At 38.0% G+C, this 22,861-nt stretch overlaps 1 protein-coding gene across 1 annotated transcript in view; it reads right to left on the bottom strand.

Annotated features, from left to right (window-relative positions):
- Positions 1-1,769: 1,769 nt before the first annotated feature.
- Positions 1,770-22,861, bottom strand: part of LOC145683661 (uncharacterized) — a 77,193-nt gene continuing 56,101 nt past the window's right edge. Inside the window, exon 6 of the mRNA XM_081755000.1 lies at positions 1,770-4,048. Coding sequence (XP_081611126.1) covers positions 3,950-4,048 — 99 coding nt within the window. The 3' untranslated portion in view covers positions 1,770-3,949. The remainder of the gene's footprint in view (positions 4,049-22,861) is intronic.

Raw genomic sequence — 22,861 nt, 5'->3', positions numbered from 1 at the left:
ATTGTGGTAGACAAATGACGAACTAATAGAGTTTACTTACGGTCAAGTATGTAGAAGGGAGAAATAATAGTAATGAATAAATCGTAAAAGCGTCGAAAAATTGCCATTTTTGCGTAAATTTCGTGGAATATCGGGACTTATTGCAAATTTCGCTAATTTGACAATTTCGCGTTTAATCATGAGCGTTACATAGTCTAACAATTAGTGAAAAAAATATATTTTAGGTACACAACATTTTCATACAAAACTGATACATTTCGCGTTTTCGCGTGTCACCCAAAAATCGTGTCTCTATTCATACGGCAACTGACATGACAACTTTAAAGCAATACAACAAACACAGTCGAACAGTGTAACGTACCTACTACCCGATATAAGTTCAGACTTCGGTATCGTTCCTGGGAAAGGGAGTTTAAAACTCCCTCCATATTTTATAATTAATAATAAAGGCAGGTATGGGTCTATCAAAAGGAATATATATATTCTAACTGGGTTAACCAATCCCCATAAACTATCGCAAATACGAAAAATTCCGTTCTCTTGTAGAGACTGCAAAGTGAATTGATTATTATGCATAAATATATCTATAAATCTAAAAACACAGTGGATTCTAATTGAGGAAAAAGAAAAACTATATCCATGTGATTTAATAACAAATTTATATGATTAAATATCAAAATTGAGTAGATCCAACAATAACTTTGACTTTATCTTGTTCAAATAGGACCTTACAAAAAGCCTGAAGGGCTGGTTACATCTCACTTAAAAAAATATATATATATGCAAATTGGTCCCAATTATCTTACAAATTAAATATTTTAAACAATAGCGATATAATATGTAAATTTTACAACTTACCAATACTGCAGATTAAATAAGTACGTAATATATGAAAACTGTGCCAACTTACTTGCTTCACACTTAACAACACCAAAGATTTTAATTTAAATATCACATCTTTTAATTTTTCCACACATAACTATAACTTTTAAGAAACATATACCATATGGAACTAGGATGAACTACACATGAGTTGAATACACAAATAAAAAAAACCATACACTTAACTTTTATGCTTATATTGTGTTTTATAAATTTGACTTCCATTCCATATCACAAACGTAGACCCGAAGGTAACCATGAACTAGTACAGTAATTCGACGTAATCCATTATCAAGGTCTGATGTTCCCAGTTTGAAATATAGCTTCCTTATGACGCTCGCCTGTTATACACCAAATCATGTACAGGATAGTTCATCATAACGCCGCTAATGGCGCTACTAGTTTTCCACTAATCGTAACAGGAATTTTTTTTTTTTTTTTTCGAATAAACATGTAAGTCATTACAACAGCCTGCTTGCGTACTTCCATTTCTCTTTGACATTGGACGAGCTATAGCTGCTATGTATGCTCCACGTGCCTGTATTAGTGGAGGTCGATGGTCACTTGACAGGAACATGCGTCATTTCGTTTACTCTGTGAGACGTCAAAAACGGGAAGAACTTTTTTGCTTACCTTATAGATGTCGCTACCTACAGGATTGCTGTGTATAAAGAAGTTCTTTAATAGCTGCATTAAAAAAAAAAAAAAAGTGAAATTTAAGATGTTGGGAAGTAAACTCAACAAATAAATTTGTTAAAAGTAAATAAGGTACGGTGTGCCGAGGGCTGAGCACAACAACTAGTGTTATTTATATGTATAGTTTCTATCTCTACTAATAATACGTAACTGAACTTCACTGGGTATATTTGTTTAAGAAAGAAACGATCTAGATTAGTATAATTTATTTAATAAAAATGTTGGTAACAAATAACTTACAAGACGTTATGAACAGTATAGAAATATTGATACTCTCACACTCGAAACATCTGTCTACGAGGGTAACACTAAAAGCTTTGATTTATATAAGAATATTACAAATGTGAGATCAATAAACATCGAAATTAACCTTCTAATCAATTATTAATGACAATAACTTATATAAGATCGACAGCAGAGAAATCCATCAGTAATCAATTATTTGTTACAGAAAGCGTGAAACTTTTACATAAAAGTATTCGCTTCATTGGCTTCTATGACATTAAAGTAGAACTTGCTGAAAATAAAGCAATCACTATTAAAATGGTCATTTGGTAATAACATTCAATCTAAGCAACAGTTTTCGAAAAATATCTTGACTTAAGGTTACGCAACGAAGACTAAGAGAGACTGAATAGAAGAACTAAGTAATTGTGGATGAATTACTCAAACGAAAGTATGGGAGGAAACACATGGAAAGTATGGTAAAAATTCGAGAAAACACATGAAAACGATGGTGTCCACCGTAAGAGCACATGATCTGTGATCAAATTTGGGAACTCGCTTACATCAGCGCTCTGCTTTGAGCCACCGAGCCCCTACATCTGTAAGTGGTTTATTGAGTTCAGAAGCGATCATGCTAATTTGGTGTATGTACCTCTATCAGAAACGATAGTATGCCTCAAAAGGTGGTGGGGAAAGATGGTGGTATGTAGATATCATACAACAGGGTACAAAGATTCTGTAATAGTGAAAATACGAGGGTAAGTCAACTGCAATATTTTTCTATTTCGTTTCAGGATGGGTCTACGGCATTGTGTGCTCACCAGAAGCTAGGTGTCACCGTTGGCTTCGCCTGTGTTAAGTTCCAACGTTATCACATCAGTCCGCTTTGTGCTGTTGTAAAGTAAAAATTGCCGAGCCATTCTCTATGTGCACCAAAGAAGAACCGCGTTCTGTCATCCGTATTTTGTGGCCTAAAGGTATACCCGGAGCGTAAACTCTCAGAAGATTTTCAGCACAATACGGGGAAAATGTGTTGCAACAGTGTATTGAACAGTTCAAAAGTGGTCGAACAAGCGTAAAGAATGAGGAAAGAGCAGGGCATTCAGCTACAGCAACAACTGATAATATTATTGAATGAGTCCATCCCTTGATTCTGAATAACAGACGAGTAACTGTTGATGAAGTGTGAAATCTTATGCAGATTAGTCATGGTTCTGCATATGACATCATGGATAACAGGTTCAACTTTCATAAAGTCTGTGAGAGATGGGTTTAGAGAAAACTACATGAGAAACCTGTGAGAATCTGTCAACACTTACTGAACCGGGTGTTGGAGCATCCTGCATACAGTCCCGATCTTGCCCCGTCGGATTACCATCTGTTTGGTCCACTTAAAGATGCTCTCAGAGGCCGTCGATTCAGCTCCAATCAACAAGTACAGGAAGCGGTGCACAATGCATTCATGGCTTGCTGCGCAACCAAAAACCTTTTTTGCAGTGGATACCGGAAAGCTTGCGCAACTGCGGACAAAGTGTTCTGAAAAGCAAGGTGACTATTTGATTTCCTTTACGGTACACAAATTGATCTGTAAACATCAGAGAGATTAATAAGCCAAGAAATACTAACCCATAACACCCATCACACACGAGGAAAATACCGATTTTTAATGTTATTACTTTTGATAACCTTTTGTGGATTTACTAGGTAAATTGAAGACCAGAATATTGAAAAATTAGTTTCTCCTCCAGCGGCTGGAGTAAGAGGGTTATTGGTCCATTTTGAACGAACTGCAAAGTTCATTGAAACCCACTTCTCCTTTCTTATATGGTCAATCTAAACTACTATATAAAACTGATACAACCCTGCACACAATTTTAGACAGGTCACTGCAAGTAGCTACATAAGTTTCATTTACGGAAGGACCAAATGCAAAGAGCGTCAATTTTTAGAGGAAACTTCTTTGAACACCAATTCTATTTGAATAACTTAAAGCCTTTAGAGTTACCCTCGTGTATAGTTCACCAATACACTATTAATCCACGTACTGAAATATATATTGTACCGATATATACACTGATAATGATAAAATGTTTATGCACTTCACTGTAAGTACAAACACGCCACACTTTTAGCAGAAACACCAAATTCAAGATCTTCTCATGGTCAGCATCGTGTTGATTTCCCAAATAATTCGTCTTAAATGGTCAATAATCTCCTTCAAGTGTCGGTTCTTTAATATTACTTGCTGAAAGGTCAAGAAGAAATCAAATATTATTTATCTATGCAGCTATAAATATCAGAAACGCTTATATCTCTAACAAGTATTAACAGTAATTGTAAGAAGTTGAAACAGACTTATGGGCGAAAAGCACTTAAAGCAAATTAAAAACAAACGAGAAATGAAATCTGCGACCGCAGTTACAAATTGAATAGAACATATTAGTAATAAAAGTAGCTGATTATATATTTATATTATGCATTAATTAAGAAGAATATCCAAAATATTACAATCATCATAAATCAATAGAATACACGAGGTGTGATTGAAAAGTTTTAAGGCAGGTGGCGCCACTGCTTAAAAGTAGATATAATTGCCCGTTAGCGTGGAAGCGGTGGCTTGGTGTAATCTTGATACGTACTGCAAGAAGAACTGCAATATCTTTGTTCAGTACATCGCTGCAACCTGCTGAGTGTGTCGTGTGTGTGTGTGTGTCGTGGCGGATTATTAATTGTACAAAGGATGAAAAACTGGAACAACGAGTTTGTGTCAAATTTCGTTTTAAAATCGGGAAATTTGCTTTGGAGACTTATGAACTCTTAAATACAGATTTTGGAGATAAATGTCTGAGCCGGTCAAGCCTGTTTTATGTGGTGTAACAGATTCAAAGATCGTCGCGACTCAGTCGAAGATGACCCCCGATCCGGTAGTCCTTCCACGTCAAAAATCAAGGAGAAACATTGTGAAAACTTGCGATTTAATGCGCTTGGATCGTAGATTTACAATTGGGGAGATGGCTGACTACCTGAATTTAAGTTTCTACGCGGTTCAGTTAATCTTAATTGACGAATTGAACATGCACCAAGTGTCCGCGAAATTCATTCCGAAATTGTTCTCAGACGAGTAGAAACAACGCCAACTTGAAATGTCCCAAAACCTGCTTAATCGGGCCAAATGCAACATTCCTGTGCTTCCGCAACCCCCTATTCCTCTGATTTAGCCCCTGGCAACTTTTACCTGTTTCCTAAATTAAAACTGTAGCTGAAAGGGAAGAAATTTGACTCAATTGAAGACATCTAGGCAAATACGGAGAGAGTTTTTTACACCCTTACGAAAAAAAATTTCAGCAATGCTTTCAGAAGTGGAAACACCGTTGTAAATGAAATGAAATCTTTGAGTTTTACGTCCCACGCTTATACCGGTAAGGCTAAGGGAGATGGTGATGATGAAAAATTAATGAAATTGGGGAATGAAGAAAGTATGAGGAAACGGGAGAACCCCAAGAAAACCCAGAGCATGGAGTATGTCCACCACAAAGTCCACACGGCGCGAGCTGGGATCGAACCATGGACCCCAAGTACCGAAGGTGAACGTTCTACCACTGAGCCACCGCGCTCCCGGAAACACCATTGTGTTCAGGCAGTAAGGGATTATCTTGAAGGAGATTCATCGGAATAGCCTGTAAGTACTGCCATTTTTAAATTACAAGCCCAGTCTTAAAACTTTCCAATCACATCTAGAATACAAAGTGTTAATGAACTATATTGACAGACTTGGAGGTAATCTTTCACATCAACATAAGAAGAAAAAATCATTTGCATATGTGGGGAAAAGTGCTTAGTTTTGGAGCTAGGGCTATGAATACGAAGATCCGCGGAACTGGCGGTTCCTAACATTTCTGACTTTCTGGCGACGCATTCCGTATTCACTAATGCCTACTTCGGACTCATCTTTAAGTCCGTACGTATCTGGGAATTTAGTTCGGAGCATGTGGGAATTATACCCTGTGAGAAATCCCTTACGCACCATTGCACACTGTTGAAATATGTATTTTTGGATGGGGTAAGTGTGACTTCCTTTTCGCCGATATGCACCTCCACTTCACTGTTCGTCGTGTTCAAAATAACGCGTGTTGCAATTCCCCCCCCCCCCCCCGCTTTTGGACGGTCCTAGCTCTGATGAAACTATTCACTTTATTCCACAAGTCCATACTAACTTTTTTTCTGCTTCTGATGTGAGGAATTCTCTCTTTGGTATTCCAGACAACAAATGTGAATTAAATCAGTTTAACGTCAAACGATTATGCCCGTTAGGCTTAGGAGACGACGATTAACGCAAGTGAATGATGATGCAAGAATTGGCGGAATGAGAAAGTGAGAGGAAACAGGAGCATACCCGACAAACCCATGGACACGATGTCGTCCACCACAAACTTGGATGGGGAACGAACAAGGGACCCCACGCGCCTGCGATAAGTGTTCTACCATTGAGCCACCGTGCCCCGTATTTGTATACTTTCTCCGTAAGATACACATTTTAATTATTGTTTTACTCCTGTTGTGTAAGCAACCAACATTGTTTTAGCTGTTACAGGATGTCAAATTTATAAAAGATATAAGTCCACCCTTGGGGTGCTAGAGTGCCTTACCCACATAGCATTCTTTTCCAGATTGTGAGTCATACGTGTATATAAAGTTTGGTTGAAATTGCTCCAGGTGTTTCAGAGGTATGCTCGAACATACGAGGGTCGGGTAATAAGTTCTCGGCCCGACCCCCTTCCAAATGTACTACCCTGATGTAATTGATGTCATGTGAAATGTTGATCTTTTATGTGTTTAAGTACCAAATTTCACGATTCTACCATGAACGGTTTTTATTTTACAGCTAATTGAATAAACCATGGCGGAGCCAGATGTCAAATTCATTAAAGAGGAGTGGCGAGGTGAAATGAAGTTCTTCTTCCTGCAACAGAAGTCGCCCAAGGAAATCCATGGTTGCATGCTAGACACATTGGGTGGACAGTGCCCTTCATACTCCACTGTGAAGAAATGGTGTGCGAACTTCAAGCGTGGTGAATTTTCAACAGAGATGGAGACAGGTGTGGCAGGCCAGTGTCAGTGTCAACTCCGGAAAAAGTGGACCAGATTCATGACCTGATTTTGAGCAAAAGACGGATTTCGCTTCAGGAGATAGCTGACAAAGTGCACATATCCAAAGAACGTGTTGGGTCAATAATACATGATCAGTTGGACATGAGCAAGCTTTCTGCGAAATGGATTCCGAAATGTTTGAACGCGGATCAGAAACGCGAACGCGTGAGATCATCGCAGGTGATTTTATGGCATTTTGCGAACTCCAAGGACGATTTTTTGAATCGGCTTGTTACCCAAGATGAAACGTGGTTGCATTACTTTGATCCGGAAACCAAACAGCAGTCATGCGAGTGGCGCCACTCAGGATCTCCAAGGCCCAAAAAATTCAATGCACAAAAGTCCGCACGGAAGGTACTTGCCTCAATATTCTGGGATAAAGATGGTGTTTTGCTCTCAGACTACCTTCCAAAGGGCCAAACCATAAATGCAGAGTATTACTGCAGTCTGCTGGCTAAGGTAAAGGACGCTATTAAAGAAAAGCGCCAGGGAAAGTTGACACGAGGTGTCTTGTTCTTGCAGGACAATGCTACCGTCCACAAGGCTGGCAGAACAATGGATTTTCTGAGGGACCTAGGGTTTCAGTGCATTGACCACCTACCTTACTCGCCAGATCTTGCCCCTTCTGATTATTATCTATTTCCAAAACTCAAAACAGCACTGAAAGGACAGAAATTTCACAGTGATGAAGAGGTGATAACAGCTGCGGAACAGTTTTTTGCAGACCTTATTTTTTTTTTAATTTTTTTTTTTTTTTTTTTTTTTTTTTGAGAAGTTGCAGCATCGAAGTGCCAAGTGTGCTGACCTTCGAGGGGACTATGTTGAATAGCCTTACATTTTCATGCCTGCAGCTCAAGTCCTTCTGGATCGGGCCGAGAACTTATTAGCCCACCCTCGTACATTCTCTTCGATATATATACAGGGTGTTTAAAAACAACAGCGATAACGTTTGGGAGGTGATTCCCGACACCAAGATACGACGAAAAGTACAGACCAACTTGGGTGCACAAATGCTTCCTTTCGGAGTTGTAGGCTGCCAGAAACATATAAAAAAAAAAAAAAAAAAAAAAAAACGTTAAAGGTCCTCAGCTCCAAAACTTTGGGACCTATTGTAGTCGGGTCAATACTTTATTTAGGAATTAGTATGTGTCCTATCCAAATATCCATGTTTCAGAATTCTGTGTTACTTCCGTAACAATTTTTATAGAGGCAGTTGGTGAGTACTTCAAATTATATGCCAGTAGCCGAACTGCCTCTATAAAAATTGTTGCGTGAGTACCTTAAAATTCTGAAACATGTATTTTTGGATAGCCTACATATTAGTTCCTAAATGAAGGATTGACCCATAGTATAGTAGGTCCCATAGTTTTGTAGCTATGGATCTTTAAAGTTCATTTTTTCATGTTTTCGGCAGTCTATAACTCCGAAAGGAAGCATTTGTGCACCCAGGTTGGTCTATACTTTTCGTCTTATCTTAGGGTCAGGACTCACCTCCCAAACGTTGTCGGCGTTGTTTTGAAACACCCTGTATATAAGATGACTATTTGAATGGGACCACATAATCGGCCTAAAACCATACGCAACGATGATTGGGTAGTGGATTGTGCTATGTGACTACAACACCAAAGGGTAACAGCCATCTTACGTGCATGACTATGGAGAATCTACAACGTCGTTCATATATTGTAACACGGTAATGTGTATACACCTGTCTGCGTCGGCTCTAAATGGGCTACAATGGGTATGTGAACGCTTGTTGGCTTATTGAATGGCAAATGTTTGTCGTGTTTTCGATCGATTCTCGCCTTCACATGCACTGCAGTGAGGCCAAATAAACTTACACGCTATAATAATGAACGCAATCTGCCATCGTACACTATCGAATGTCACAGCGATCGAACTATTACTATGGCACTGTAGGGCGGTATTGAGTAGAAGATGCGATGGATGCTACACGTTGTGGGCAACCAACAATACTAGTGACCGCTACATCATGTAACTTGTAAAGACTGAGCTGAGATCCAGCCTTCAGCAAATTTTAGACGCCATATTTCAGCAGGACAATGCATGACCATAAACATATCTGGGATGTACACGTTTTCTGCAAGAAACGATGGGTACCGATGCGACGGCATGTTTTAGCAGGGTAATGCCCGACCACGTGTATCACAGAATGTGTACATATTCTGCAAGGAAAGAACAGTACTGATGTGACGCCATATTTCAGCAGTACAACGCCAGACCACATGTATCACGGAGTGTGTACATCTGGAAGACACGAAGGGTACTGATGCGACCCTATTTCAGCAAGACAATGCCCGACCACATATATCACGGAATGTGTACATATTCTGCAAGGACGAAGGGTACTGACGTGACGCCATATTTCAGCAGGACAGTGCCTGAACAAATGTGTTTAGGAATATATACGTCTTCTTGAAAGAACGATGGGTACCGATGCTTCTCTGACTAGTTTTGCTTGACACGCCACTATTAGAACATGTGTAGAATGTCGTTGTAATCATATTGTTCGTCATGCTCTTCTAGCAGACACTGTCAATGTCTTGTGGATCCGCATACAAGCAGTATAGCACGCGAATCCTCACATACACATCCAACGCCTCGTTGATCCAATGTTATGACATGTAGAGGCTCTGATTGTATGTCATATGAGCGGTGCATGCATTACTAGTTTCTCATAGCTACAGATATTATACAGTTCTAAAATTGGTGTAGTGAGGTATAAACTTCATTCTGGTATCTTGTTGAAGTTCTGGTAAACAGCACTGTACAGAAGACGTTAAGGAATGCCACAAGAAGCGGTGCAAGAACTTTGGATGGAAAAGTATGCATTTTTCCATTTCTTAATTTTGCTTTTCATTATACCCACTATTCTTCCACTTTCACTCGTATTTTTAATCTACCTTTCCTTCTTTGTATCTCTTTGTTAACACGTCTATTCTCAGGATTTGTAGTGCGACCACAACAACCGGAAATCAAATAAATACTTTCTTATAAAAGTTAACGAGTTAACGAGTGCACTAGGGAACTCGAATATGTTCACGAAAGCTCCCTCGTGGCAATATTGTTAACGGAAGACCTGAATTCGATTCATAGTGGGAACTCATGTGCTTCGGATCTTACGTTAAGCTGTAGGTTCACGTCTCACACAGCCTCCGAGCTGAACTCGAATGTGCTCCGGTGCAGCCTGGTGGTTACGGGAAAGAGTCCCGGATTCCTGATGAGGTGGCATGGAATCATGAAGCAATTAGGAAATTACTTGCATTGCAAAGAGGTATTGAATTATTGTCTAGGAAGGCGGAAAAGACGACGATGACCAGTAGCGTAGCTAGAGTTTTTTTCAGGGGGCCAATGAAGGGCCCAAGAGGACTTTGAGGGGGCCATCTCCAATATATATATATATATATATATATATATATATATATATATGTGTGTGTGTGTGTGTGTATTCAAGGTGAATGTTTCCATCTTTGTTGTTCATGATTTTACTCTTTGGAAAACAGTGAAAATATAAGAATTTAGTACCTCAAACAACTAGGATTCATTAATGCAATTCATTTCTAATATAAGTAAATAGTTATTTAATCATGGCGTTTAAAATATGTGTAGCTGGTTGACTTAAGTGGAAGCAAACACACTTTTACAGGTAAAGAAAATAACTTATAGGTTCATGCCTCTACTTGAAGAGAATCTTTCTATTCGTGAGGGCAGCAGCAAACATATCCACAATTTGTTAAAGATCTAACGATTTAGCAATTTTCTTCTCAATATAAAGTAACACTAAGTTTTTCAACCTATCATGAGTCATTGAATTGCGTATACAAGTATTTAATCTTTTCAAAGAAGAGAATTACCTTTCATATGTAGCACTAGAAACTGATATAATCACAGAGATGATACCTAGCTTGTAGATTTCTAGGAATGCGTTTTTGTAGACACAAAGAAGATCAACGAAATTCGTTAAGGAATCAGCTTTGGTTTTCTTCTCGTCTTCATACAACTTAATTGTTAGAGCAACCCACATTATGCTTTATTTCTTGTTTAATTATGCTTTTTTTTTTTCAAATTATGCTTTATTGTTAATTTCAATGATTATTTTACATTAATCTGTATAATATTTATTATACATTAAATATTCTAAATATCTTGATCTATTTATTGATATTTTTTGCAACTAGTTTCTCTCATATTTAATGAACTTTCTACTTAATTCATTGTAAAGAGATGTGCTTTGCTCGAATAAATTTTTTCTATCGTTTGTGTGCGCCTTACAGGTACATATATACAGAAAGGGAAAGTAAAAGATGCCACCAAAAAGTACAGAAAGTGCTTAAGTTCAAAAAGTAAACATAACAATATAGTATGGAGTTCTTGCATACTATTCATTGTTGGCGGAAAAATTTCTTCTTTTCTCCACATCAAAGGATTACACCGAAAAGTTTACAGAAATGAAAATAAGCTTTTCATTGTTGCATTGTTATGTTCTCAATGATTTTGCATTGTAAATATTGGTTTTAAAAAATATTAACACAGTATGTTAAACTTTTAGTTAAAGAGAATTTTCCAAGAATTGTGCTATATATTTTAAATTATGCTTTATGCTTTATTTTCTAAAATTATCCTTTTAAAACTAGTTTCTTCTGGACTCTTAGACAATCACAATCATGTTCAAGGTAGCAACCATATGTGTAAATTGCTGTTATGCTTTATATGCTTTTGGGTTGCTCTATTAATTGTGTTTGGGAGGATTTTGAGTTCTCACTTTAATGTTTGCAGATCACTCCGTAATGCTGGGTTATAGGCTCGACAATGTTGTAATTTAAAAAAGTTTTCACTTTTTGGATGTAGAGTGGTGATTGATCTGATGATTTTGCAACATGATACAAAGCGGTTTTCCATATCAGTGATTGTCTATCAATAGTAGGGAGAAAAATGTCTTTTGATAGATATATTATCTTTAGAAAATTCGTTTTCTGCATCCAATGAAGGAAAAGATTCATCCAAAATGAATTTGTGATATTTCGATGGCGGATGTCTAGTTCGTCTCCACGAGGAACCCCTATATTCTATTTGTTTCCGGCTATGGAATTCGAGACCATTTTCTTTGCACATCTCGAACATTCTTGATAAATTTGTTCGAATATTGTTCGTTGAAAGTCATATTTACCAGACCTCATCTTGGACAGCGTTTGAACTAGTGTATCTACAAGGATCAAACCTGACATGTCTGCATCTACTTGAGATAAGGCGAAACTCGAAGTTATAGCATGGCACCAGTAATCTTAATTTTAGCAGCCCGAAAACATTCCCTCGTGTACAGATCACACTAATTTTCCGGATGGAATGATGGAGGTAAATAAATATTAGAAGTTCCAGATTTGTTTTAATACCGTATGATAATATAATGTGTTGAAAACAGATTTTTTGAAGAAAAAAAGGAATAAATGGATATGATAATTTGTAAAAAAAAAAAAAAAAAAAAGTGATAGTGCTTAAGTGAATTATAAGAAAAAAGTCTTGAAAAGTAATCAAGAGGAACCATTAATATGTTTTTCCTTTGTTATAATAACTTGTCCTAAGGGACAACGGTGATAGAAACTAATAAGACTTTATAATTGCAAAAAAAATCATAAAGCACTTAATTTGAAATTAAAGATTAATATCATTTGGTAATATAATGGGAATTCAGGCTGGCAGAGGGGGAGAGTGAAAACGCAGGCAACAGAGACGTCTTTTTTTTTAAGCCATGTGCAAAGGGATTAATCTTGCACTTCGGGTGAGAAGTTACCATATACTCATGTGAGTTTCAATTGCTACCACTTGTAAAAGTTAGCAAAGAAAAACAGTTTGAGCATAGTTTTAGTTTCCTAGCGTAATTAGTTTTTGTGACAAGTAACTCGTTATTGCAAATAGCATCGATAATATCATCTTGTATGTTAGAATTGTCTTTGTGTAAATAAAATTGTAATTAAGCATTTCGAGGTAAAACAGGTTCTTTTACTTAACTTCTACAAAGAAAAGATTAGAACTTACCTCTTATGCACGGGATACTGTCGGTCAGTAAATAATATCATCTGAAGTCATCTACCATACGTAACTAAATATAATTGATTAATGATTTTTATTAATCAATAAATAGTTGTTTGGTAGATAAACTCATAATAATAATAATAATAATACCAAATCATTTAATGGATGCTATGCATTTGTTCTATGTCGCCATAATTAATGGAAATCAATTACTTAGTGTACGAAGACTTTTTTCGTCCAACACAAGTGTAATGTTTTACTGCAGTGCATGTTATTTGTAAGTATGCATATCATATTTTAGTATGACTTTCAACATTGAAGCGAATGAGAATGCCGCCTGATTTTCTATTTTTCTGGTTGTTTGTCAAAAACAAAGGAGATAACTAGATAATGGACAGAGGTTAAAATGAATGTCCAGGTGGCGAGGTCAATGCAAGCATCCCACAGATTTCCGTGAATTAGATCTTCCCGTACTACAAACTAAAACTAGTGGAGCTATTTTATTCGGAACGCAACGGTATTCTGCAGTTCGTAACTTTGTTGTCGAGAGATGTTTTGGAAGTAGTTTCACTTGTAGCCACTGGCAACTCACCGTTTGTCGACCTATAATAGCATCATCTGTGTGTGTGGGGCCAAGAATTTGAGCAAGGGGGCCTGGCCCTTCCTTGGCTGCGCCACTGACGATGACAGTCAATGAGCTGACCTCACATCATTCACTTGAAAGCCGTCTGGTCAGTCACAGACCTTGGTGAGCCGTAAGAGCAGAGCTGATACGTAGTCCTTCTTCGTAAATATTTTGTTGCACCGAATTTACCAGTTTTATGACGCATGAAAACAATGAACCGCAAGTTCATATCCTTCGATGTGACGTCGAAACTGAGTTTGCAAAAGTTTGAGAAAGGAGTGAAGGGAAACTATGTGAAATGAATCAGAGACGCTTGTTTAATAATTAATAATAATAATAATAATAATAATAATAATAATAATAATAATAATAATAATAATAATAATAGTAATAATGATAATAATAATAAATTTCCGACAATCATTACAAAGAGGGGAATTTAACGCCAAAATAATATTCAACATTTTAACCATGAAAACACACAACACATCCATTGCTGAGAGAGACAGAGATTGTGTATTTATGTCTACGTATAGGATGGTGTTATTAAAGAAATGTTATGAATGGCTGACCGCCAGACACAGTCATTGTGGTAAGATGTCTAGAAAAGATTCATATGGCTGTCGACATTGAAAGAGAAATGGGATACCTTGTTTCCTGACCAACTGTTTCTGATCTTTGTTCGTGTAGGACGTTTACTCAAATCAGTTATTTTAGAGAACTTCTCTCTTTAAGATAATATATTTAAAACACAAAAGCAAATAATAATAATCTGACCAACAAATTCACCAAGTACAATAATTACAGAAAGAGATTCATTAGACAACTATTCTTGATATTATCATACATACAGGTGGCTGAAAAATAACTAGATATTAAAAACCGTTATAAATTCAGTAATGTTAATTCTTATTTATTAAAACGAAAAAGAACATGTCCTTCGTTAGATAAGAAAACATTAAAAAATATATGTTCCGTGTTTGCTGTTGTCTTCTGAGAGAAACGGAACCTTGGCCCTCACGGGACTTCGGTCATTTGATGAAATAATTTTAAAAAAAAAGCACGAGCACTCAAAACTTCATATGAACGATGGATTAAGTGTTTTGGGAAACTGTAAAACACTTGACGGTTTGTTTAGACATAATATTAGAAACCACAATGAACAAGTTCCGAAAAACTGCTTTTGGAAAGTGTGCTAAATTTCATGGTGGGTCTCAGCTAGCGCTTGGAAGACACGACGAATTGCAATTTTTAAGAGATCTAGTAGGTTTTACTTTCGAACTAGATTCAGGTTTAAAAGATCATCTTGAGGAAGCTATTGTGTTTGAAAGATTACCTAAAAAATATTGTAAATGGCATACCACAGTGTATGTTGGTCGTATGCCATGACGCAATTAAGGAATAAACAGAAGACGCTAATTATGTTGCTATAACTGCCGATGAAACTACACTCATTATATCTACTTTTCAAATGGTGATAATGTTTCGATATGTGTAGTACGTGCATGGCCATACGCAGAGGGAAGGATGGCAATTGCCCTCCCTTGGGTTTCCAAAGAGGTTCAGTTCTTCAAAATACGAGGGTTGTTACATAAATCCTAAGTCTAACCAAGAATTATTAGAACTACACATGTTACACATGTAATACTTTTAGGCCATATTTATTGAACCGTCCTATGATGTTATAGTAAATTTGGTATTAATATCGACTATTATTCTGTTGTTACAGGTCCAGAAAGATAGAAGAGTGAGTGAGCATCTTGATTTGCCATATTCTGACTTTCATCTCCTTCCAAAGCTCAAAAAGAAGTTGGAAGATACTCATTTCAACACTGGCGATAACTTCATGCATGTCATAGATGAAATTTTACACGCCTTCAAGAAATATATATATATATATTTTAACCAGCGAAATTAACGCACTTGAACATCAATGGACAAAATGTGTTGACTTGTTAGGGGACTATGTTGAAAAGTAACATCATCCATAAACTCTTTGCTACTCCGTTCATAGGTAGGCTTAGAACTTCTGTAACAACTCTCGTATAAATCAAAATAGGTTTGCTTGTTCACAATATGATATTTAATGAATTTATATTCTCAGTAGTGCTATAGTATATTTACTGTAGGTAATAAATTTATGCAAGTGCGTAAATAATTGTTGTTTTACGAGAAATATTATGAACATGCGTGCATCAAGATGTATGTATTCGCGATTTAAGTTGTATGTCAGAATTTTGCCACCCCTTGCACAAACGTTTTCTAATACCATAATCGGATAACGGATAGTGAAGTTCAAAGATTTTACAACAGGGTGTAATATCTTATATTATTTTATTTCGATAATTTGAGTCCCGGTAAGCAGATTGTAAGGTTCGATATCCTCACGCACGGCAACTGTATGTCCTTACTACGAACATGTTATTGTGTTTAAACATAAACAAGAGCAGATGACGAAAGGAGATTATCAGGAAGAAACAAAGAGAATTCGGAAGAAATACAAAGACGGACGACCTCCCTTTCAAGAAGTTGCCTATAAAAGAGGACTTCAAGAGGACAAAAGTATCAGTTGACAGCTGATCAATCACCTAACAACGCCTTTCTTTTGGGGCCGCTACGGGCTAGCTCCTTTAAAACCCATCTTCTGAGGCTGCTATGAGCAAAGAAGATATGCTCTCAACACCAGTCTTTCGACGCTGCCTTGAACCACTGAGAAATCCTTTAATTGTCTTCCGAGGCTGTTATGAGCAAAGAAGATATGCTCTCAACACCAGTCTTTCGACGCTGCCTTGAACCACTGAGAAATCCTTTAATTGTCTTCCGAGGCTGTTATGAGCAAAGAAGATATGCTCTCAACACCAGTCTTTCGACGCTGCCTTGAACCACTGAGAAATCCTTTAATTGTCTTCCGAGGCTGTTATGAGCAAAGAAGATATGCTCTCAACACCAGTCTTTCGACGCTGCCTTGAACCACTGAGAAATCCTTTAATTGTCTTCCGAGGCTGTTATGAGCAAAGAAGATATGCTCTCAACACCAGTCTTTCGACGCTGCCTTGAACCACTGAGAAATCCTTTAATTGTCTTCCGAGGCTGTTATGAGCAAAGAAGATATGCTCTCAACACCAGTCTTTCGACGCTGCCTTGAACCACTGAGAAATCCTTTAATTGTCTTCCGAGGCTGTTATGAGCAAAGAAGATATGCTCTCAACACCAGTCTTTCGACGCTGCCTTGAACCACTGAGATATCCTTTAATTGTCTTCCGAGGCTGCTATGAGCAAAGAAGATATGCTCTCAACACCAGTCTTTCGAGGCTGCCCTGAACCACTGAGAAATCCTTTAATTGTCTTCCGAGGTTGCTATGAGCAAAGAAGATATGCTCTCAACACCAGTCTTTCGACGCTGCCTTGAACCACTGAGATATCCTTTAATTGTCTTCCGAGGCTGTTATGAGCAAAGAAGATATGCTCTCAACACCAGTCTTTCGAGGCTGCCCTGAACCACTGAGAAATCCTTTAATTGTCTTCCGAGGTTGCTATGAGCAAAGAAGATATGCTCTCAACACCAGTCTTTCGACGCTGCCTTGAACCACTGAGATATCCTTTAATTGTCTTCCGAGGCTGTTATGAGCAAAGAAGATATGCTCTCAACACCAGTCTTTCGACGCTGCCTTGAACCACTGAGATATCCTTTAATTGTCTTCCGAGGCTGTTATGAGCAAAGAAGATATGCTCTCAACACCAGTCTTTCGAGGCTGCCCTGAACCACTGAGAAATCCTTTAATTGTCTTCCGAGGTTGCTATGAGCAAAGAAGATATGCTCTCAACACCAGTCTTTCGAGGCTGCCCTGAACCACTGAGAAATCCTTTAATTGTCTTCCGAGGTTGCTATGAGCAAAGAAGATATGCTCTCAACACCAGTCTTTCGACGCTGCCTTGCTCCCTAGCTTCATTGCAAGTATATTTTACTTCTTAGGGTTATCAGTATGACTTAATTGTGCAGTAGTTTGTGCACATACAAAAATACTGAAGGCGTCTTTCTCGACAAGGACACTTTGGATTAGTACAATGAATTATATAATAGCGATCATATATAAAGTAATGGCGACTTAGTATCTTTACAACATTCAATATACTTCAACAAGGGGTATCTATCCTTTTTATATAACAAGTCCCAAGAATATATTAAAAACAAGCATAATCTTGTATCTAGAAATTATTTTTTCTTATTATATTATTTCGACCTTTTCTGCCGTAATTTCTCTCTCGCTACCTTTTCATTCCTTAATTACTTATCCATGTGGAACACATGCTTGAAACATCAGAACTCAGAATCTGCCAAAAACGTAACAAAATTTTTATGTAGCTTTTACATTCTCACACATCTTCATTTCTGGACATCTATTCTTGAAAACTGAATTTTAGTAACTTATATGGTATAGAAAAACTAGTCCTGATGCTTCAAAGAATCTCCTTCACGTAGAAAACTAATTAAGAAAAGAAGCAGAAGCGAGAGAAAAGTTAATTAGAAAGGTCCCAGAAAAAGTCGAAGTAATATAATAAGACAAAATCTTTTTAGATACAAGGTTAACACATATTTTTAATATTGTACATAAATATGTATTTTATAGCATTCCTTAGCAAGTATAGTCTCAACAACCGAGTGAGCCTAAAAGAATATCCGTGCCAACTGAAGATTTCCCTCAGCAAACACTATCAATAAACAAGGGGTAGAAGTGGTACTGCAAAAATAGTGGTAACTCACGTTAAGCAAGATCCTAAATAAGCACCGGGGGAAAATTTCTCACCCGAACAGCCCCCTGAATTCATCCACCTATGAATTATAGGCGCTCAGCAAACTATTACCAAAAAATTCAAAATGAAATAAATATTGATAAAAAAAAAAAAAAAAAAAAATACAGCCACTTAACCCTAGGAACACCAAGGGGGAGGAGGGGACTCAGAGGCCCACTTTTTTTTTTTTTTAACATTTTGTAACATTTCTAACTGTATAAATAATCTGAAAAAAAAAATTGATATTGTCAAGCTTGACCCCATTCATTATAAAACGTACTTGCTTAGTTTTTAGTGTTTTGCTTTTTCTATTTATGGGCCTCAGAGCCCCCCCCCCCCTCCTGGTAGTACTAAGGGGCTATTCACCGCACACGCTAACTGCTATATTCCAGGGTTTTGGCTATTTATTTTATTTTCCTTTGAAACAATTTTGGTATTACAACACGCAGAGGCACTCTGAGCTATTATTCTGGTGCAGTGTTGCCAACTGCACTTTATAAAAATTTAGTATATACATTTTTCTGATTATTTTTTGGCACCTAAATATTTTGTTTTCTATTAGTTTATTCCTTGAAACCTGCTAACACCTAAATATGCCACTTTATATTATAATCGCATACACACACGCATGTATATATATATATATATATAGATATAGATATATAGATAGATATAGATAGATAGATAGATAGATAGATATAAAGAAAAGCAGAGAATCAAATTTCAATAGTGATTGGAAAGAACTATGCTGCTGCAACTCTGGTATTATCAAGTATTTTTAATCACAGAATCTACAAGCAGCAACCTGCAACACTGACTGAAGTCGCATATTTCATAGAATTTCATAGGAAATTGTCAGTTCGTTATTCTGTGACTGTGGCTGTATGTCGGAATCTGCAGCAGCATTGGAACAATGGCAATCGTGCTCTTCACCAAGTTCAATTGACACAGAACTTAAAGAACTTTTCAATGAATCTGACATAGAAAGTAGTAAGCTCAAATATAGCAAGGTGGAAATAACCCTGTCAGATTTAGATGCAAAAGACATACATTTTTGAACATTTTATTTAATAATGCAAATGGAACAAATGGGAGAAATGATACGTTTCTTGCAATGAATCCCTTGTAATATTCATGATGTTGTAGTGGTGTTAGTTTACAAAACTCACAGACAAGTCGTAGCTTGTTTGCTTACGTTTTACATGTTCATTCCATAGGTGCAAAATCCTGACGCTGTACTACTAGAAAAATTGTAACTTACGTTGAGTTGGCAGCACTGCTTCTCTGGTGATATCCCCTATAATGTCCAATGAACGTCCCTTACGCGGTCTATCTTTTCAGGGAAACAAAATTTGAAAGTATTTCGCCACTCCAAGGACAATCGGGATGGAATTGTAAAAGATTAATCCTGAATTCATTGGAATACTGAATTATACCCCACTCTTCCCCATTCTACCCCACTTTCCTGCACCACTACCAAAATGCTTTTAGAAGCCGCCTTTGTACATATACAACACTGTACTAAGTCGCTATTGATTTGTTTGATAGTTTTTCTACACAAACAAATAAAATAAATAGGTCATAGGTACTGACAAATAAAGAACGATAACTTAAACAATTACTCACATATAGTTGGTAACTATATTTAGAAACATAGTAATAATGGAGAATAAAAATATATGTTGTCTTAGACATCCCAAGTTCATATCAGACAAGATAAATTATTTTCCGTGAGGAATAATGACCTTTATGCTGTGGGCCTCAGGGGCTCCCCCGTTGGTATTCCATATAACCCAAAAATACCTTGGTGTTCCTCGGGTTAACAGGTAATCAACTTGAATGTGAATTACTTGTTCCTGCGATTATTATTAATATTAAGGACTATTTCAGTAACCTAAATAAAGTACGGAATATGTTGATTACTAATTTATTAAAATTCCAAATCGTAGATTCAGTTTCAAAAATCAAACATAAGACATTACATAATTAACTAGCATCAATTATCCATTTTGCTGGGTTAAAATAATAAAAATTATAAAGGTAACCATGAAAGTTCTGTCGCTTTTCTGGAGGTCTGTGTTCCATTGGCCCTCACACTGTGAATTGAATGCGAATGGGGATAAGGCGAAGATTAGTTGTTGTTGTGGGTATAATCAACATACTACCTGGTTGTGGCAGTTCAGTTATACCACGAACTTGCGTAAAAACAGAGTGAACATGGGACCTCCACAGAGCGTCATAAGGGCATGTATGCTGTACGAGTTCAAACTGGGGTAAAACGCCGCTGTAGCGGGGCGGAAGATATACCAGGCCTTTGGTGGGAGTGTTGTGACTACGCGGACAGTGCAACGGTGGTTTAACAAGCTTAAGGGCGGTGACGAAACACTCTTCAGGCAGCAATTGAGGCGAAAAGTGGCCGGACATGTAAGAAACTGGGACTACAATTCAATGTGAGTGAAGAAACCATTCGGCAGCACCTCTATCAACTTGGAAAGCACTACAAGTTGGGTCGATGGGTCCCACATGATTTGACTCCGGGTCAGAAGGCAACACGAGTAGACACCTGTGTTTCTTTGCTGTCTCGTCTGAGGATGGAGTCAATTCTTAACAGTGTGTTAACATGTGATGAGAAGTGAGTCCTGTATGAATCTACATGGCGCCGTCATCATTGGTTAGCATCCCATGAACCGGTTCCAAAACAGCTGAAACGAGATCTGCACCAGAAGAAAAAATAATCTTTCTCCTGTGTGTTTGGTGGACTATTCGTGGCATCGTGCATTGGGAACCGTTACCAGCTGGTCAGAGCATCAATGCAACTGGGTACTGCCAGCATTTGAGCCGAGTTCAAGAAAAACTCAAAACTCTTCTGAATCTTACAGAACAACGCTAAGCCATTTGTGTATGGACTGCATGTATGAGTGAAAGTGCGGTCAGAAGATGTACAGACAATTCTCAGCACACCGCACTAATTTGCACATCGAACACCGTAGTGGCTCATCGTGTATGGTTACGTCTGAATTGGTGGAAAGTGTATAGCACGCAATTCTGCAGAACCAGGAATTCTCAGAACTTTCATGTCAGTTTCTGCAGATCTTATGTAATCTGTTGGGAAAGATCGTCACCCAGAGACTACGATTTTGCAAGTTTTGTACAAGATGGGTTTCAAAATAACTCACAACAGAGAACAAGAAGAATTGTTCAGCGTCTGTTTTGACTTTTCAACTGTGTTACCAACAGAAAGGTAACCAGTTCCTCGATTACATCGTCATCGGGGAAGAAATATTGGTATCTTACGTAACCTCGCCCTACATCTTCGCTCTAGCGCCCAGTAACTCTCACTTGTTCCTCCACCTGAAGCAATTATTGGCCAGACAACATTTCGATAGCGCAGCTGATTTGCAGAGGGCTGTGACATCCTGGTTCCAGTTCTTGGCGGGTAGAATTAATTGACGCAGGCATATAAAAGTTCGTGTCACGTTACGATAAATGCTTCAACAAAGCTGGGGAAAATAATAAAATGTAGATTATGTATCACTAACCCAACACTATCTATCAAAACTTCACAGCCTTATGTATCACTAACCCAACACTATCTATGAAAACTTCACAACCTATCAAAACTTCTTTCTGGATGTGCCTCGTATTTTAGGTATGTCTTGCGAAAGTTCGAACTTATTTGGCGAGCACAAATTCCGTGTCTTTTTCAGTTTCCCAAGTCGTGATTTACAAATTTCTAGGTCTATGTATGTTAGAGAGATGAAGTGGTCTACCGAACCCTATTCACTTGCCACCAACGACGATCTGTGGCCTATGGGCCTTTTTAATAGACCGATACCGTTAACCACCCAGTTCGTGTTTCCTCAGTCATGGGGCTGTTATGTCCTCCTCGTCCACTAAGTACACCTTCAATATTTGTCCCTCGACCTTGCTGGTCGTTTAGAGCGAGTAACCGCGATTGTTCGGGCAGTGAGATACACCCACTTCGCGGCCGGACCTACCAGTTATCTACTAATCGAATCGGCCCTGCTAGTGAATCAGGTCCTTCCATACTCTGCAAGCATGGCGCCCGAACGTTACAAGCCAACTGCAAGCACTCGGTACCGAATCCCACGGCCTGACCATAACCCGGCAGAGCCTAACCCAATCCAGGAACCCCAGGCGAACCGAGAGGGCTTGATCGTTCCTGACCCTGTACCCCTATCGTTCAATGGCTACTGCTAGAGGTACCGCGAACTCGTCAAAATATTCATATCTCATCTCGGGCCCAATGGTGCGTGTGAGGTCACCATTTGGGTTTGAGATGGTGCCCTTTTCCTGGACAGGTCGCTTTTTCTCCATTGCCGTTTGGTCATTACAAGTAGTAGGTCAACCTCCCCCCCCCCCCCCGTAGGATCTTCCAAGCAATACGGGACTTCTCTTTTACGTATTGAGGTACCACGTACA

Source organism: Thermobia domestica, chromosome 4 (assembly GCF_964235325.1).
Source record: "Thermobia domestica chromosome 4, izTheDome1.hap1.1, whole genome shotgun sequence".
Taxonomy (NCBI): Eukaryota; Metazoa; Arthropoda; class Insecta; order Zygentoma; family Lepismatidae; genus Thermobia; species Thermobia domestica.
This window is presented reverse-complemented; position numbering and strand designations above follow the sequence as displayed.